At 51.8% G+C, this 19,871-nt stretch overlaps 1 protein-coding gene across 1 annotated transcript; it reads right to left on the minus strand.

The window, feature by feature from the left end:
- Positions 1-540: 540 nt before the first annotated feature.
- Positions 541-18,405, minus strand: LCMT2 (leucine carboxyl methyltransferase 2; the record flags this gene model as incomplete). Its single annotated transcript, XM_081859517.1, has 13 exons — positions 541-1,257; positions 2,216-2,351; positions 3,129-3,316; positions 4,268-4,374; positions 4,805-5,035; positions 5,154-5,402; positions 6,331-6,421; positions 7,249-7,356; positions 7,525-7,714; positions 9,638-9,794; positions 10,358-10,541; positions 10,640-10,721; positions 18,212-18,405. 13 exons carry the CDS (start codon positions 18,403-18,405, stop codon positions 1,090-1,092), a joined length of 2,085 nt encoding a protein of 694 aa, XP_081715643.1. The 3' UTR covers positions 541-1,089.
- Positions 18,406-19,871: the final 1,466 nt, after the last annotated feature.

The raw sequence follows: 19,871 nt of genomic DNA on the forward strand, positions 1-19,871 counted from the left end.
CTAGACCCTTAATTCTGTATTTTTCAAATGTTATTATAAGGTTCTTGGGGATTTCTTCTCCCTCTTGGTCCTTGAAGGTGGTGAATGTTTTACAGTGAGCAGGAGTGAGCAAGGCCTGTTCTGGATAGATCCTTTTTGAGGGGAGGCAACCAATTCTGCACACAGTATTCCAAGTGCAGCCACACTATAGATTAGTATGCATTGCAAAACAGACAGCTTTACTTTCAGTCCCTTTCCTAAGGATCCCAATGCATAGGTAAGAGTGGCAGAATCCCAATGCGGGGGACCCAAATGACAGCTGCATGTATCCTGCTAAATGAAAAGTATGAAAAACCCAGGAGAGGCAAGTCACTTCTCTCTCTCTCTCTCTCTCTCTCTCTCTCTCTCTCTCTCTCCCCCACCCCTATCTCACTGCATTTTGTTAAGAAAACACAAAGCCCAGGTTTTCTTAAGTTTTTAAAAACTACCCTTTCGCATGAATGTCAGCGTCACCCATGATTTTAGCATACAACTGAGTACTAGATTTGGGCTAAGAATGAGTCAGAGTTTATTATTTCTTTATTAAATTCCTATACCACGCATCATCCAAAGCTGACAGAGTTGTTTACAGGATAAAAATGCACAACATAACAACAAATGGAACAGTACCCACCCCCACCCCCGTTTAAAAGGCCTTAGAGGAATGTTTTTACCTTGCACCTAAAGCTGTGTAGGGAAGGCGTCAAGCGAGCCTCCCTGGGGAGAGCAGATTTTGTTTATTCTTTGGCCTTCATTGCTCAATTCTTCCCCAATCTAAGAAGCCCCTTTCCTATGGTTGGGAACACAGGACAGGTGCCCCAAACCTCCATTGGCCCTGCTTCCCTCCCTCCCACCATCATTTGACCTCTGAGCAAATAACACCTCCTGGCCAAGAGGCCCATCAACTTCCCTGGGGCAGAAAGAGCCAACAGCCACATACCACATGCAGAGGGTGTGTGGGCATTGCCCTGCCCTGCCCCCCGCCCCCCCCCCACTTCACCCTCACCAAGCCAGGGCAGGGCAACCTCTTTCCCTTCTGTTGACCACATCCTCTCAGGCCCACTCAGGGCTTCACGGCTCACTCCAAATACTACCCAGGGCCAGGCGGACAGGATGGCAGTTCAGATGTGTCCCAAAGGAGAAGCAGTTGCCGCCGCCGCCAAGAAGCAGCAGCTCCTCTTGATCTGGCAGGAAGACGCTGCTGTGGTTGTGCAACATCAGAGGCCATTCCAGAGATGCCTGGTAGAGAAGAGGGGCGAGGATGGCATCAGGAGTCAGGCTGGCAAAGGGGGCCAGAGGTGGCAGCCAACAGATGCACACAGGGGCTCCTCCTGCCTCACTCACCCCCCCCCACTCTGGGGAAGGAGGTTGTGGGGAGGCGGGTGGCCAGCCCCTGCTTTGCTGGTGGGGGGAGAGGAAGAGAGAAGCCAAAAGCATCTGGCATGAGCAATGCCAGCCCTTGCAAGGACACAACCCTTCCCTACCTCAATGGCCCTTGCCTAGATGACCCCAGGCACATCCCCACCTCTAGTCTTGGTCTCCCTGTGTCCATCAGCACGTGGCTGCCAACACCCCCTCCCCCTTTTGGAATCAGACCCAAAGGGTCACCCAGTCCACCCCCTGCCATGCCTCCCCTCCTTAAAGCCCTCCTGCTCTGCCCTGGATTCAGCACAAACTCCTTGTCCTCCTCTTCACGCCCCACTGTGGCTTTGCCCCAGCTTCTCTCTCCACTCATAGATTTTGGTACATCTCTGCCAGTGACCTTTGCTCCTGTGCTGCCAACCCCTCAGCCCTCCTGCTCCCCAGAAGACTCCACCCCGTCCTCCCTGCCTGTCTCCTGTGCTTGGAACTGCCTTCCAGGGATGCCCGCATGGGGCTCCCTCTCATTCCTCCGCAAAAGCCCACGGATCCCACCAAGTCTTTGGCACAGCCTCCCATTTCTCCAGCCCTCCAATAGCTCAGCCTAAGCACCTGCAGCTGAAACAGGATCCCTGCTTGCCTGTTCACCTGCACTTCCCGTTCCAATCCTGCAGCCTGGAAAAGGCAGTGCGTACAGCAATGAGCTAGACGGAGCAATAGTGTGACTCTCAGTAAGGCATAAGGGTGGGATCCTGCTTCAAGGTATGCTTAGGGCAAGCAGGTAAGTGAACCTGGAGGCAGCTATAGAGAAGGCATATCTCCCACACCAGCAACTCACCGTGTCAATGCAATACTCTGCCGTGAGTCCCGTTGCCAGATCTATCACAGTGACGCCAGGCACGGCCGGGGCATGAAACCAGACGCCGCCCACCAGCAACAGCTGCTCCCGATGCACATGGGCTGTGTGTGAGTACCTGGACAGAGGGAAGGGAGGGGGGCAGTAGCGTCAGCCCTCGCTTGAGCGGAGGAAACAGTGCCAGGCCACCTCTATCTTCCCAGAGCCAAAAGCCCCCAACACTCCAACCAGCAGCAACCGGGGTGCAAGTGGGTCGCTCCCTCCAAGGATTTCTCTGCCTGCCCCTTGACCACAGACCCCATTGCTCCTTCAGCCACCTGAACTAGGACTTCCAGGCTGGCCTGCTCTTTTGGTCTGAGAAGCAGCACCCCAAGAGCCTTGGCAGCCAATCTTGAACAGGCAGGATTTCAAGGCTAGGTTTCGATGGGAGCCTCTTGAGCCCGACTTGAGTGTCCTTCCACGTGCATTTTGATTTTATAAAATAACTTTGATTTCACTGATAGCTACAAGTCTGTGCCTTGCAATTCTCAATTAACGACATCTGCTGCCAGCGCCACTTTTCTCCATCTGACCAATCACGGCACCCTGGTAACAGGAGTTCCCTTTTGCTAGACTCAGTCAACTCAGTGGGATGTACTTCTGAGCCCAGGTGCAGAGGGCTCGGGTGGCTCAAAATGCCTGTTGGAGGTTTGGGGGCCTTTGGGGCCAGGGCAGAGCAGGAGACCTGACCAGAAGCCTCTGCGGGGAGGGCTGTGCCACAACCTCACAGCACCACAGCTTGGTTCTGGCCTTTGGGTATTTGCCTGAGAAGGGGCCAAGCCCACCCGCCCACCCATGGGACCTGGAGCTGCCACCTGCCTAATGCAGAGATGCTCCAGGGAGGGAGGGAGCTTACCTGGGAGTGACTGGCGGGTGGGTCTCCAATGAGTGCCACTGAAAGCCTTTCCCAGCTGGCCTCAGAAAGAGGATGGTGCCCAGAGGCTGCTCTGCTGCGTCCAGGCCCCCCGCAATGAGCACCCCACCTGCCCAGCCACAGGCGCTGTGGGAGTGGCGGCCAGCTGGGACAGGTCCATCCACGGGGATCTAAGGCCAAGGAGCAGAAGGGAAGGAGTGAGCCGGCAGCACCCTTTCCCCAAAGGACAGGGACTCATGAGTATATGCTTCTCTCCCCCCCCCCCACACCAAGCAAACCCCCTGCACATCCCACCCCCAGAAGCAGAGCATGAAAAGGCTGTTCTGGTGCAGCAGCCAAGAGCCACCAGGGAGCAGGTGCCAAGAGAAGAGGGCTTCCCCAAAATCTCCGACTTCAGCCGTATTCCATAAAGGCATGAGTTGCTTTGTCAGCACTGACTCCCTCATTTCTAGATGTGTAAGTCCTTTGCAAGCTGCAGATCTTGTCCAGACCCAGTAAGCCTTCTCAGATGGAGCAGACTGCATCCTTCAGGTCAGTGGGTGGCAGGCGTGGAAGGGGCAGCCTGTTTCCCCATCCGGTTGGGGACATGTGTAAAGAGAAGGGGCTGCTGGACTGGGAGCCAAAGGGGGGGACACATGGGGAGAGGCCTTCTCAGTGGCAAAAGAGGAGGCACAGGCGGGGGGGGGGGGTTCCAGACTCTCCAGTTTCAAGCCAAGGTTGTGTTTGGATAGTTAGAGGGTCAGACTAAAAGGCTGAGGGAAACCCCGCCAGCTATGGCTCCTGCTGAATGACCTCAGGTCAGCCACCATTTGTCAGCCTAGCCTGCCTCACAGAGTTGTTGTGAAGATGACATGTGCACACCTTGAAAGGCACGATAAAAATGCAGCAAAGAAGCAAACTTTGAAGGTTGCTTGCATGGAAAGCATCACAGCACCCAAACTTCTTCCGGTTCTGATTTGCAAACAATTATGGGAAGGAGACTGAGGGTTTGGGAAAGTCTCTTTTCTCTAACTCCACCCACGGGACCATCACCAACGAAGCAGTTGACAGGGTCACTCGAACGGGGACCAATGAATGCAGGCTCCAGCCAGGAGCACAGGAGGGCTCTGCCTGCCTCATACCTGCTTGCAGGAGAGCTCCCCCTCCTCCTTCAGGCGCAGGAAGCACCAATCCGCCAGCACAGCCTGCCTGGAGCAACAGCCCCCATAGACAAACAGGTACGCCTCACCTGGAAAAGAGCAGGAGGTCAGAGTGGAGTCCTGCCCCCCCCCCCTCCCTGGGATCTCCTAAGGTGCAGGAAAACTATTAAGGCCCTGCTGGAGGGAGGGAGGGAGGGAGGGAGGGAGGGAGGGAGGCTGCCCCGAGTTTCCCCTGGGAATCTTAAACTGCCTCTTCCAAGGGCTGCTGGCCCTGCTCCACCAATGCTTTAGAGGAGCTGCGCCAACTAGCAAAACTTGTTCTGGGCTTTAAGACAATTGGCAAGGGGCTGGTGGGAAATCCCACCCCACAACTCTCCTCCCTCCACTGTATCTGCAGCCTCCTCCCCGCAGCAAGGGGCTTCCTGACAGGCATCAGGAGGGCCCAGGCAGCCCCTTTGGGATACTCTCCACCCCAGACCGCCTTCGGCCTGCCAGCCAGCCAGCCTGCCTCCCACCCACCTTGATGCACAACTGTGGTTGCCGTGTGTCTCCAGCGGGGCAAAGGCAGCTCCTCCACAGGCAGCAGCCGAGTCAGCTCCACACGAAGAGTGCCAGAGGCAGAGGCGCTGGCAGACTCCAACACTCTCAGGCAACGCACCTCCAGAGCAGGCCTCACCGGGGACCGACGCCCCCCAAACACCACGGCCCAGCCTGCCTGCAGAAGAGTCAAGGAGTGGAAGAGCCGGCCGTCTGCAGAGGAAGCAGAGGCAACTGGGCTCAGATTGCTGTCCCCAAGGGAGGCCGGGCAAGCCACAGAGGAGGAGGAGGCACGCGGCCACAGATGCAGAGAGAGCCTCTGCCAACTCACCCCAGGCTTCTCCTGGCTCGGCCAAGGTCACACTGCTCCCTTGCCAGGCATCCTTCTGCTTGATCAAGGCATGCAGCTCTGTCAGGCGGCAGTGACGTCCCCCGTGGTCCCCAAAACCTCCAGTGGTCAGGATCACGTCGGGGGCAATGATCACAGAGCGGTGGCCATAGCGCCTCAGCCCAGAGACAGGGGCACAAGCAGAAGCAGCAAGAGTCCCAGCAAAACATGGCAGAGAGTGAGTCAGGGAGGCTGAAGGGGAGAAACGGGGGGGGGGGGAGGGAGGGCAGGCAGTGTCACTGGCAGCAGAGGCAGCACAACAGGAGGAAGCCCACACCACAAGGGCTGCACACTTCTAAGTCACCCCAGCCCAGGCCCACGTGGCCTCACCACCTCCTCAGGAAACGGCATATCTGCCCAGGAGGGAATCCCACAGGCCCCAGGCCCCAATGACCACCACGGCCAAGTCCCTTGGTTTTTCAGGGCAACTCTCCTGACAGCTCTGAACCTCCTGCCCCTGAACTGTTTTGGCAGCACTAGAGCCTCTCCCTAGGTTGACTGCATGCCCTGAGGGACTCTCATCCTGCCTCTTCTTGCCAGGGTCCAAACAGGCAGCTACCTCTTCAGTGCCAGGCTGGTTGAAGTCAGCCAATGCCCCAACACGCTTCTCCTTTGCCTTCCTCCCCAGCCTCATTCTCCTCTCAAGACTGCACTTTCCAAACATCAGCATCCCCCACCCACCCACCCACCCACCCCGGCTTCTTCTTCCTGGAGACTGGCACCCAGGGATGCGCCTTGGCCTCCTGGGCTTCTGCTAAGTCCAACACACCTAGGCTGCCTTCACCTGGATAGAAAGTGGCCGGCCGGCCGGCCGGCCGGCGGCAAGACCCAGGGGCCTCCGACCCTGCTAGGCTGCTGCTGCTCCACTCTGAATCAGTTGCCCAGCCCAGCCCCCTCCCAAGAAGCTGAGGAAAGAGGGCGATACCCTGCCAAAACATGGGGGGTGGGGGGTGGAGAATGAGGGCAACATCCCCTCTGTGCACCCGCCCCATGCCCACCCAGCGCCACTGGGCAGGTGCATGGCAGTGGCACGGCTGACATTTTCTGCGTTGCCTCTAGTGGCAAAATGTCCGGGCTCCAGCCCCACCCGCCACCCACAAAAGGGCTGCTGTGTTTTCACCTTCCAGGCCAGGAAACAGAAGATTCGGAGATGGCGTCTCTCCTTTGGAGGCCACAAGGATGAAATAGTGGGAGCACTTCAGGTGCCATTCCTGCACAGAAAGGAAGGGGAAGGGGAGTCACTGGCCTTGTCCAGCTTCGGTTTCCCTCGGTGAGTCCACCTGATATTATTGTCCAGCCCGTTCGCCCAGCAAAGTGCCACAAGGAACTCTGTCAAACGTTGAGCTAATTTAATGAAAAAGCTACCCACTTCCACAGCCCCCCCTAAAATCCAGCCCCGCAGCAAGGAGCTGCTGGAAAGGCAGAGACCTGCGAGGTCCCAAGCGGGAGGTTCTTCCCAAAGGACTCACACGGAACTGCCCCTTTCGCAGAGCAGGCACAGCAGCCGGCTTGGCCCACTTGGAGCCCTTTGGGCCCAGGAAGTGACCACAACAGAAGTTTAAAAAGGGGGAGAGGACCCTGCTGAGAGGAGCTGCCAGGGTGGGCATGCTTCCAGTTGTTGGATACCACGGGAGGGAGGGGGCTCTGGTGCTGCTTGTTCACTCCTTGGTTTCCCACAGGCTATGGGATGAGATGATCCAGCAGCTTCTCCTTAGGGTTCCTAAGACCTTGGCCAGCAGGTTCCCAGGTGTTTTTGCCTCTTTGGATCCTGGGGACAGAGAGGCACTTCTAGGCAGATTTCTCCATGCTCTTCTGGAGGTGCTTGGTGGTTCTGGCACCAGCTGGCCATCAGAGGCTTCCTGGGCACCCCCCACCCCTGGAATAAGGCCAGCCAGCGCTGGCAAAGCTCTGGGCAGGCCATTCCACTTTGTGCAGCTCTGAAGACCACCAGTCTGGCCCTTTCCTGGGACTCTCAGGCACCTGCTGAAGCCCATGCCCCACCGCAGCCCAGAGAGAAGCACCTGCCCTGGCCAGTTACCTCAAACTCATCAAAAGGCTCCAGGGCTTGGATCCTCTGCCGTTCCTCTCCAAGGACAACCTGGCTGTAGAACTCATTCATGTTGACGATGCTGCATTCCGTCCAGCCCTGGAAAGAGAGGCAGAGCACTGAGAGCAGCGCTCAGCCCTGAGCAGCAACAGCAGCAGCAGCAGCAGCAGCTCCCACAGGCCACTTTCTTCAGCTGCCCCCACCCTCTGCCAAAGACAGGACCTCCCTCTTTCCTGCCTCCATCTCGCCTGAGTCCCGTGCACTCACCCTCTGAAGGAATCGGGTCCGCTGGGCCTTACAGTTGGGGTACTGGGCCAGGGAACGAAGGTGAGAGCTGAGCCGGCTGAAGTGATTCTGCATGACGCGCCCAAAGGGGTCTTCGGGATGGATCTGTTCATACAGGATGAACCACGCATGCAGGAAGTGTCCAGCGGCCCACTGGACCAGAGCATCTGACCTGGAAGGCACCAAGGGAGGGGAGGGCAAAGTCTAGCAGTGAAGAGCAACCTACAGAGGAGACCAAAGGTGCGCCCCACAGCCCCCAAGGTCTGTGTGGACAGCAGGCAGGGCGGGTAGATGAATGCCCTCCTCTCCTAGGGCTGGAAGGGAGCACCTTTAAACACATTTTAAGTAAAGTTTAAACAAAGTTAATTCAAGGCTAATAAGCAGAAGTGCTAAGGCCAACTTGTGTATTTGGCAACCTAAATTAAGAATTTAAGAATACAGCGGTATCTCGGGTTACATACGCTTCAGGTTACAGACTCCGCTAACTCATAAATAGTCCCTCGGGTTAAGAACTTAGCTTCAGGGTGAGAACAGAAATCGCGCAGTCGCAGCAGGAGGCCCCATTAGCTAAAGTGGTGCTTCAGATTAAGAACAGTTTCAGGTTAAGAACGGACCTCCAGAACGAATTAAGCTCTTAACCCGAGGTACCACTGTAAAAGAAAAGCCTGCTACATCAGGCCAATGGCCCAGTTAGTCCAGCATCCAGCCACCTCATTGCAGCCACCTGAACACCAGTATGGGAAACCTGTAAGCAGGATTCAAGCACAACAGCAGCACTCTCCCCTCCTGCGGTTCCCTCCATGGATATTCCTCCAGGGTGTTATGAGTGAGGGACAAAACCTTTTCTCCATCCACTTTCTCCATGCCAGGCATCATTTTACAAGCATCTATTGTGCTGTCTTTTCCTCGCCTTTTACTAAAAAGTCCCAAATGCTGCAGCCTTTTCTCATAGGGGCATTACTCCTTCTTTCTCCTTCTGGTTGCCCCTTTCCACATCTTTTCAGCTTTACAACTTTTTGGGGTGGGGCGACCAGAATTGTACACAGTACAGTTTGATCGCATCTTGCATGGGGTTTCCATTCCAGGGATGCTGCATATACTCCCATCTCCCCCTTGGAACCGCCCCCTTGCAGAGCCCCAGTCAGCCTGTGGACTCTGGAATATTCTGGATCGATCTCAGCGGGACATTCAAGTTCCCAAAAAATCTCGTGAGAGCTTCCCAGAGCACAGTAAGCAAGGCAGGAAGCTCAAAAGCTCCTTCTGCCCCAGGAAAACGCCACGCAAAAAGATCTTTTGAGCTCTCCACCTTCTGTGCATTTGTTTGATTTCAACCAGCCAGCTTTCAACCGATTGTAGTGTATTTCACCACAGATTTGAAGAACAGTGTTATGATACAGGTACCTTTATTTTGAATTCCTTTCCTAAGAATTCTAAGCATGTAATTTGCTCAGACAGCATAAACATTCACATGCATCACTTCACACTTGATTACCGTATTTTTCGCCCCATAGGGCACACCTAGTTTTTTTGGGGGGGGAATAAAGGGGAAAAAAATTATTTCCCCCCCAGGCGCGGGGCTGGGGGAAGCCCCAGCTTCCCCCGACCCCAGCCCCCAGAACAGGCTGCTATCTGCAAGCCTAGGGAACCCGGCGGGAAGTTGCGCCGATCTCCCCCTGCTTGCGGAGAGCAGCGCGAAGCCCGGGGCGCACTGTTCAGCTCGCCCCAGGCTTCGGGATGCAGGCAGCTCTCCGCAAGTCGGGGGAGATTGGCACGACTTCGCGCCGGGCTCCCCCGGCTTGCGGAGAGCTGCGCAAAGTCTGGAGAGCGAAAGGGGTCAGTGCCCCCGACCCCTCTCCCTCTCCAGGCTTCAGTGAAAGCCTGCATTTGCCCCATAGGACGCACACACATTTCCCCTTCATTTTTGGAGGGGAAAAAGTGCATCCTATAGGACAAAAAATACGGTACATTGAGTAACATTTGCCAAGCAACGTTCCCTCAGAGCGCACATAACCATTTGCTGTTATGAATGTTATGTCAGGACAACAGCCTGTTGCCCCTCAGGCAACCAAGGAGACCCAAGAGGGATTCCACAAACCTCTCCACCTCCATGTAAGTGAGCACCACTTCAGCCAGGAGCATTGTGGGGACTTTGGGGTCCAGTCCTGCCCTGTGCAAGGCTTCTTCCAGCCTCGGCAGCTCAGAGAGGTCCACTCCCAACAGCCTGTAATCCTCTCCGGAAAAAGCAGTCGCTCCTGGGAAAAGAAGTCACAGAGCTGTCACTCATCACCTCCTGGAGCTCAGACAGAGAGATGCTCCTCACTGCCATCCACAAAGTGACTGTGACCCTTCCTCGTACAAGGGGGGCAGGCAAAAACAGTGCCAGGCTGCCGGGAGATGAGCCTTGCAGGTGAGGAAGGAAAAACAGCTTTGCACACATCCAGCGAACATTAAGCAGGCTATTCTGCTCTGCTCAGCACGCCTATCTCTGTTGCCAGAACTGCCACTGAATACCTGCCATCAGGCGCCCACTACTGGGCTCTCCAAAATGCCAGTAACCACCACATGTTCAGCCCTGACTCTGCTGCCCTGTCTGGATGGTGTGCAACCCTGCTAACAATGTCCCTGCCTGGCTCCAGCATCCACCACCTGCCACCTCCTTCTCCTGGGCTGTCTGAGGCACATTGCCTGTAGGCAGGGGGCCTCCCTATGTCCCCCTTGGAAAGGTCACAGGACCAACACAGATCAGACCCAACAGGGACACACATGGGCTGGCCTCACTGTGTGTGGAGACGGACAAGATTGCCAACCGCCATACCCAGAGACTGTGCAGAAGCGTCGTTCCCCACCAGGGTGATCAGTTCCTCCGTTCCTCTGATGAGGGCTGCTTTAGGGAGTGCCACATCTGGAAAATCAACCTCAAAGACCACTGTGTGGCACAGAAGCCCCTCGCTCTTGAGGAAGAAGAAGAGGGAGTCAAAGCCTGCTCCCAAGGAGATGATCTGCAGGGAGAGGAGTTTGCAACATTAGCACCCACCACACAGCAAAACCCTCCGCAGCAACAGGGGTGGCGGCTGCTCTCTGCCCACCCCCAGCTTACCTGCCTCAGAGGGCAGCCCTGAGTGCTGAGCAGGAATGCCCGGACACAGTGTTCCACTGCCTGGGCCCGGACATAGTAGCCCCTATGAGAGAGAACACAGGAAGTAATGGAGGGCGGCATACAGAAATTTCAAATAAGGAAGGAACAACCATCCGCATGTCCTACACAGCAAAAGCTGCCACATTGGAGATATATGGGCTGTTCACATGGTTATGTGAGATTTGCAGGTACATTTATTTCACCACCGGCGAATACAGCAGTCATTGTTACCCACCTACAAGTCATTGACTATTGAATGGAATGCAAGCCATGTAAGTAAATAAACTAAGTGGCTCCGCCAAGCTAAGCAGTTGGCTCCTTACCTCTCTTGCCCTGACCTAGCCACTGTGATCCACGCAAAGGTCACCTCCAGACTGGATTATTGTAACTTGCTCGACGTGGGGCTGCCCTTGAGACTGACCCAGAAACTCCAGCGGGTGCAGAATGCCGCGGCAAGACTCCTTACGGGGTCCTCGGTGCGAGATCACATTCACCTGGTGCTGTACCAGCTGCACTGGCTCCCGGTGGAGCACAGGATCAGGTTTAAGGTGCTGGTTTTAACCTTTAAAGCCCTATACGGCCTAGGACCCTCGTACCTACGGGACCGCCTCTCCTGGTATGTCCCACAGAGAAACTTACGGTCTTCAAATAAAAACATCTTGAAGGTCCCAGGCCACAGAGAGGTTAGGCTGGCCTCAACTAGAGCCAGGGCTTTTTCGGCTGTGGCTCCGATCTGGTGGAACGCTCTGTCATAAGAGACTAGGGCCCTGCGGGACTTGACATCTTTCCGCAGGGCCTGCAAGACAGAGCTGTTCCACCAGGCCTTTGGCCAGGGCACAGCCTGACTCCCTCCTTCAGCGGAGCTCTGGCCCAATGGTTGCCATTGGTTTGATTTGAATTAATTTTATAATGAATACTTAGATAATAGAAGCAGTGAGATTGAAGTGGGAGGGAACCTCCCGGGCTTTGGTGAAACCGTCCTGCACCTCTCCTCCGGACTATTTTGGATTATCGCTTCTTGGCGTACTGGGATCGTGTCTGTGTTCTGTCATGAAGGGACTGAGTTGGAAACTATTATATTCTATTCATAACTGGGGACCACAGGGGAAAAGAGGAAGGAGACTGTGAGCCCGTTAAGGGAGAGATCTGATAATGATGGGGAAGGATGGGAAGGATGGGAGAAGAGGAGGTGGGACCCCAGGGGAAAGGAAGCTATCTCGCCAAGAAGAAATTAAAGATTTAGATAATTTATGGGCAAAAATAAAGGAGGAATTTAGACAGAATGAACTATACATGGAGGGTAAACTGGGAGAAGTGCAGGAGATGATTGATAAAAAGATAGAGGGAGCAGTTGGAGAACTCTCCATTAAGATTCAAGACCTATCTGCCAAATCTAAAATAATTGAGGAATCCAACAAAAAACTGCAGAGAGAGATGAGAGAACAGAAAAAAGAGTCAGTAAAGATGAAAGAAGAGTTAAGGGAGTTAAATAAATCACAAGACAGGATCTAGGATAATTTAGCTATGTCAGAAATGCGGCAAAAACAGCTTCATCAGAAATTTAGGGGAGTAGGGGAAGAAAGGAATGAGGACATAAAAGGGAAAATGATCAAGGAACTCTCTAAGTGGTTAGGTTTAAAAGAAGAAGAGATGGCCCTCGCTATAGAAAATGTATTTAGAATGACGAGACCACAACATTTAAAAATTAATAAATTTTGGGGGGACTGCTTAGTGATTTTCAACTCATTGGAAATGACAAACCTAATCTTAAAAACGAGCTACCATAATAAATTAAGAATTGATGGCAGGCCTATCATTATTTACAAAGAAATACCAGTAAGACTGCTACGTAAAAGAGATGGGTACAGAGAAGTGGTAGCAGTTCTGAAGAGAAACGGTATACAATTTAGATGGGAGTTTCCTGAAGGGATCACCTTTTTCTATAAAGATAAAAAAATCAAACTGACAGACATACAGGAGGTGGAAAAGTTTATGAGAAGATATGAAAGAGAACTTGGAAAGGCAGAAAGCAGATTGAGAGCCAGAGAGGAGAATGAGGTGGGGGAGAGAGGAAATGGGCAGGAGAAGGAAGAGAGGGTAGAGGAAGTAGGAGATGAAGAAGATGAAGCCGTAGTGGGAGAAGAGACGGCAGAAGAGGAGGAACTTCCAGGAAACAAGGGCTCTAGACTATAGCTCGAGACTGCGGACAGAGAGATAGAATTAGTTAAAGTTAAATAATAATTTCTACATTAAAACTTTTGTCCTGGAATGTGAATGGGCTGAATGAAAAAGTTAAAAGGAATAAAATTGAGAAGGCTTTGAAAAATAAGAATTATGATGTGATTTGCTTTCAAGAAACCCATATAGCCAAGAAACATAAGCATATTTTAGTAAATAAAAAATTGGGGGTAGAGTTTATTAATTCGGAGGTAAATAAGAAAAAAGGAGTAGTGGTTTATGTTAAAGAAAAGTGGGACCCTGTATTAATTTGTAAGGATGATGAAGGAAGAATATTGGGAATCCAATTAAACTATCGGGGGGGGGGGGGAATTAATGATGTGACGGTATATGCCCCGAATGCAAACAGAGCCGAATTTTTTGAGAAACTAGAACAAATTTTGCTAGAGTTGGAAGACCATAAATTAATTTTGCTCGGAGATATGAATGGTGTCCCTGTACCTGACCTGGATAGAAGTGTGAAGAAGGGGAAATTAAACCAGGGGAAACTGCCGAAATCATTTAACAATCTCGAGGAGAATTTAGACTTAATTGATATTTGGAGGCATAAAAACCCTCTTACAAAACAGTTCACTTATTTTTCGGAGCCCCACCAGAGTTGGGGCAGAATCGATCAGATTTGGGTGTCAAGGGGATTATTACCAAGTGTAGCGAGATGTGAAATTCAACCCAGGACCCTCTCGGACCACTGCCCTTTAGCCCTGGAAATAAAAAATGAAGTAAAGGGACAATATAGGTGGAGGATGAATGAACACCTATTCGAAATCGAAGAGGTGACGGAAAAGGCTAGAAGCACTCTGAAAAATTATTTTGATTTAAATTTGAACAGGGACACTCCAATAGACATAGTATGGGACGCCGGTAAGGCAGTCCTAAGGGGCTTTTTAATACAACAAAATAGTCACAGAAGGAAACTAAGGGAACAAAAGAAAGAGGACATCCTCACCCAGTTAAAAGACTGTGAGAGGAAACTGACTATAAACCCGGGGGATGAAAGGATTAACCAAACATCTAAAGTACTACAGTCACAATATTCAGCCTTACTAAACCAAGAGGTAGAATGGAGAATTAAATTTATGAAGCAGAAATACTTTGAGTCGGCTAATAAAACGGGGAAGTTACTTGCGTGGCAGTTAAGAAAAAGGAATAAACAAAATGTGATTAATAAATTGATAATGGAGGATAAGACTATAGAAGACCCAGATGAAATAGAAAAAAGGTTTGTCCAATTCTTTGAGAAGCTGTATGAAAAAGGGGAAGAAGACAGTGTAGAAATAGGAGACTACCTGGATCAATGTGGAGGGAAATACCTGACAGAAGAGGATAGTGCACAATTAAATAAGAAGATTACAGTAGAGGAGATCAAGGAGGCTATTAAGAGAATGAAGCCTGGAAAGGCTCCTGGACCGGACGGTCTGTCCTCGAAATATTATAAAACGTTAGGGGAATATCTAGCCCCGGTGCTTGCGGACGTTATAAATAATATCTTACAAGGAGGGAAGATCCCTGACTCTTGGAAAGAGGCTTACGTCACCTTAATTCCAAAAACGGAAATTGAAAAAACAGATATAAGAAACTATAGACCAATTTCTGTGCTTAATAGCGATTATAAGATCTTTGCAGATATTTTGGCAAATAGACTCAAGAAGCATTTAAAGAAATATATCCATAAAGACCAAGCGGGATTCCTCCCTAATAGGCAACAGAAAGATAACGTCCGGCACATCTTAAACATCATTGAATATTTAGACATGAGGATAGACATCCCGGCGGCCCCGATTTTTATTGATGCCGAAAAGGCCTTCGATAATGTTTCGTGGAAATTTTTATTACTATGTATGAAAAAGGCAGGAATAGAAGGCCCTTATATGGAAGGTATAAAGGCAATATATTCAGGGCAACGGGCCAGGATGATTATTAATAATAATCTCTCCAAGCCTTTTATGATTATGAAAGGTACAAGACAGGGGTGCCCATTGTCACCCTTGTTATTTATTATGGTTCTGGAAGTAATCGCAAATAAAATTAGGGAAACATCTAATGTAAGGGGGATAAGAGTCGGAGAAAAAGAGTATAAATTAAAGGCTTACGCCGATGATTTAGTTTTATCTTTAGAGAATCCAGTGGATAGTGCCAGTAGTGTAATAGATCTTTTAGAGGAATTTGGTAATCTGTCCGGATTTAAATTAAATAGGAAAAAAACTAAAATCTTAGTAAAGAACTTGGATGACCATGTGAAAACCCAGCTGGAGCAAAAAATAGGTATCAAGGTCGTGAACAAGGTAAAATACCTGGGAATTTGGTTATCCCCGAAAAATATAAATCTAGTGGAAGATAATTATAACAAGGTGTGGCAAGAAATTAAGAAAGATCTAGAGACTTGGAATAGGCTGAAATTATCCTGGACAGGAAGGATGGCAGTGATTAAGATGAGTATCCTTCCGAGACTGCTATTTCTATTTCAGAATATTCCCGTAATTAAAGGTACCACATGCTTTAAGAGTTGGCAAAAAACCCTCGCTAAATTCATATGGCAGGGAAAAAGGGCTAGAGTCAAGTTCAAACATCTCACAGACTCAAGAGAGAGAGGGGGGGCTTTGCAGTCCCGAATATAAGGCTTTACTATGAGGCAGTCTGCCTTTGTTGGATAAAGGATTGGGCCATCCTAAAAAACACAGATTTACTAGACTTAGAGGGTTTTAACATCAGGTTTGGTTGGCACGCCTATTTGTGGCAGGAGAAAGGTAAGGTCCACAGAGGCTTCTCTAACCATGTTATCAGAGGTCCGCTACTTGAAGTTTGGAGTAGGAATAAAAATCTGATTGAAAATGGCACCCCCTGGTGGCTCTCCCCAATTGATATTAAAATAAAAAAATTAAATATGACAGGGGAAAGGTGGACGTACAAAGATCTCCTAGTTAAAACAAAAGAGGGGTGGAAGGTTAGGCCATATGATGAGATGAAGGAAAAGATTAAGGAATGGATACAATTCCACCAAATCAATGCTCTGTGGAGCGAACATAAAAAATTAGGGATGAGCGAAAAAAAATCGAAATACCAGGTGGGAATTTTAGAAAGTAACAACAAAATTCTCTCCAAAATGTATAAACAATTACTGGATTGGGATACTAAAGATGAAGAGGTGAAAGGAGTAATGGTTAAATGGGACAGGGATCTTGGTTACAATGTGGAATATAATAAATGGCAGACACTCTGGAAGAAGGGTATGAAGTTTTCGGCATGTGCTGCTCTCCGAGAGAATTTAGAAAAAATGATGTACCGTTGGTACTTGACCCCGGCAAAACTGGGGAAGATGTACAAAACCGGAGACACCACATGCTGGAGGTATAGAGCTAAGGTAGGAATTTTTTTTCATATTTGGTGGACTTGTGACGTGGTGAAAAAATTCTGGGGACAAATCTATGAGGAATTGAAAAAAATATTGAAGTATAACTTCCCTAAAATTCCCGAGGCGTTCCTTTTAGGCATGATCGGTGAGGAGATAAAGAATGCAGACCAAACCTTTTTCCAGTATGCCACGGCGGCGGCTAGAATTTTAATAGCGCAAAACTGGAAATCCCCCGACATACCCACGATCAGAGACTGGCAAGTGAGACTGCATCAGTACATAGAATTAGCGAGACTGACACAAAGAATTAGGCATCACAATAATGCAAAATTAAAAAATGATTGGAATAAATTTATATGTTACATTGAGGCTAATTTGGGAATTAATAATTTAACAGCAGACGGTACTTAATACCTACTACGTTTTTTAGAATGATGGTAATGATAACTGCAGAAAGAGTATAAGATAATGTAACCCTAAACCGAGTTGGACGGAGGTCTACTGTTTGTAAGTCTGTAAGCTCTCTTTTTTTTCTCTTTTTGCTATGTTCTTTTTTTCTGTACTTTTTATTTCCTTTCTCTTTTTCTTTTTGTGTTTGTCTTTTTCTTTTGCGGTTATTATTATTTGTGTTATATTCTGTTATATTTTGTTATACTGTTGTATGTATTTTTTGGAAATTGCTCAATAAAGATATTAAAAAAATAATAATAATTTTATAATGAATAATTTTAGAGTGTTGTGTTGTGTTGTACTGTTGTACTGTTTTATTGTTGTTAGCCGCCCTGAGCCCGGCTTCAGCTGGGGAGGGCGGGATATTAATAAAATTTATTATTATTATTTCTTATTAGTGCTGGCAGTTTCCTGCCCACATGCCACAGAAGATGCACATGGAGTTCACCTCTAGTTTTATACTTGAGATCCCATGACAGACTTCAGAAGAGCTCAGCTGGAGGTGGGCTATCATGAAAGAAGAAGTCCTCAGGGCTGCTGCGTAGGAACTGTTTGTGGTCCTGGACAATGCATGCTATATTTTGTTCCAGAACAGGCTCATTTTGGTTTCTCTTCCAGCTGCTTTTCCAGATGGGAAAAGGAAAAGCCATTTCCTGTCTTTTAATGGCACAATATAAACATATGCAAAAAGGAAACAAGGAGAGCTTGGCTTCCCGATCAGGCCAAAGAAGGCCCAGCCTGCATCCTGTTCCCACGGGATCTGGAAGCCCACAAGGAGACCCTGAGCAACCCTCTCCTCTCCCCCCTCGCGATTCCTAGCAAATGGCAGAGGTTTCGTCCTAGGACTGTGGTGTTTCTGTTTCGCACAGTCCACAGGTGGCAAAGTGGGGCTCCTTTATCCGTCCCCCACGGGGGCTTCGGACCCACGGGAAAGGGGGGGCAGGGGCGGCGAGAAAGAGGTCTGCGCCGAGCTCTTCTCCCTCCCCTCTCTCGCAAAGCTGCCACCCAAGGAGGCCGCCGGGGGAGCGGGCGCTGGGAGACGCAGGGCAGAAGGAAGAACTTCTTCACGGAACACCGTTCCTTCAGGCAAGCCGGACCGACAGCAACAGGCGGCGGGGGGGGGGGGCTCACTATGTATCTTGGGAAGAGGTAAGGGGCCGGCCTTGCTAGCCAGCAGCTTCAGCAGCTGCTTTTCGGACGGAGCTCCTTCAGCCAGGAACTCGCCACCTGCTCCGGAGTCCGCTCTCTCTCTCTCGAGAGAGAGAGAGAGAGGAGCCGCCTTCCCGGAAGGCCTTCAAGCAGAGGACCGTCGGCTACGGGGCTGGACTAGATGCCCCTCGGGGTCCCTACAGATCCAGGATATTCCAGCCCAAGGCTTCCCGTGAGAAAGCGACTCTGAAGTCCTGGGGAGCCGCTTCCAGAGAGCCTGAGGCAGGCTGACCAAGGGGGGGGGGCGCCGGCCCGCGCTCTGCCCGCGCGCAGGGGGGCTCGCTCACCGGTGGACGGCGGGGGCGCGGCGGCCTCTCGCGGGCGCCATCCGGAGCGCGAAGCGGTCGCGCGTGTAGCCCAGGGCGGCGGCGGACCGCTTGCTGGCGGCGCTGCTGCCCCCCGTGGACGCCGCCCGCGCGGGCCGAGGGGCCGCCGCCGCCTCTTCCTCCCGCCGCCGCCGCTGCTGGCGCTGCCGGCCCATGAGCCCACCCGGCCCCGGCGACGCCCCCACCCACGCGCCCAGCGCGAAGCCGCCAGGCGCCAGGCGGGACTTCCTGGGGCGGGGCCAGGGGAGGGGGCTTCCGGTCCTGGGAGGGGGCCCCTCGGAGGCGGCCCTGGCCGGAGAGCGGGGCCAGCGGCTCTTCGGGGCGGGGGCGGCTGCAGGGGTTCCCGGAGGAGGCTGGCTCACTAGAGCCGCTTGCGGGTCCCCAGACGCTGTTGAACTACAACTCCCATCACCCCTCGCTAGCAAGGCCAGGGCTCAGGGATGATGGGAGTTGTAGTCCAACGGGGCCTGGCGGGACGGCGGCGGGAGGGAGGGCAGGCGCAGCGTTGCGGGTTCCCTTTGGATCTGCTCAGCCCCCTGGCAGCTGGGCTGTGGGTTTCTGCAGGGCGCTCTCCTCTCCCGCAGTGCCTGGAGACTGACAGTGAGGGCCTGCCTCCCCAGCACTGCCCGGAGGAGAAGCGCAGAGAGAAGCACCGCCCTGGTGCTTCTGCAGCGGCACAACCGGGCGGGCACCTTCATCTGCCCCAGATGCAACAAAACAGGCCTCTCCTGTGTCCGTCTTTGCAGCCACAGCAGGCGCTGTAACTCCAACGGTTTGACTTCACCCTGAAGGCACACTCCTGCGCGGTCTCCTGAGACAGATGCATGCCACCCAACAACCAACATATCATCTCCCTAATGCTAATGAGGACCTACCCGAGGGTGGTTGAACATGCGGCCCTCAAGGCCTTTTTGGGCAGCCCTCAGCAACATTTGACACTGCACCCATCAGCCCTCGTGCTGCCTTCCCAAAACCAGGTCAGCGAGGCACTGGGCTTGGGGAATGGGAAAGCCTGACGAGGAGTGCTGTGTGCCCGATTTTGGCCTTGCTCTCCCCTCTCACATTCAAGGCAGCGTGCAGCACTCGGATCCCGTGTCAAAGTGCTCTTGCAGCCCACTGGGTGAAGAAGTTGGACCGCCCTGATCTTTATGAAGCCGCTGGGAGCAGCCATGTGGTATTTTGAGGCAAGGAATTACAGGTCTGCTGCCCTTCTTCTCCATGGGATCTGAACCAGGAGAGGCAATGAAAGCTCTGGATGCAGTGGTGGACTGGGTGAGGGCCTCTGAAGACAGGCCCTTGGGGCAGGTGGTTCCCATGTTCCAGAGGCAGGCAGGTTACCAGTTCTGGATGGGGTGGCCCTCCCTCGGAAGGAGCAAGTGTGTCCCTTGCAGGCACTTGGTCACTAGAGAAGCCTTTGACCAGCTCTGGCTGTTCCTGGACAGGGAGAGCCGGACTGCTGCAGATCATGTGTCGGTAACCTCAAGGGTGGATTACTGCAATGTGCTCTACGTGGAGCTGCCCTTGGGTCTGGTTCGGAAGCTCTGGCCAGTGCAGAATGCAGCAGCCAGACTGATTACGGGAGCTTCTGCTCAAGAACATGTGCCACCACTGATCAAACAGC

Source organism: Podarcis erhardii, assembly GCF_964252035.2.
Source record: "Podarcis erhardii genome assembly, chromosome: 4".
Lineage (NCBI taxonomy): Eukaryota > Metazoa > Chordata > Lepidosauria > Squamata > Lacertidae > Podarcis > Podarcis erhardii.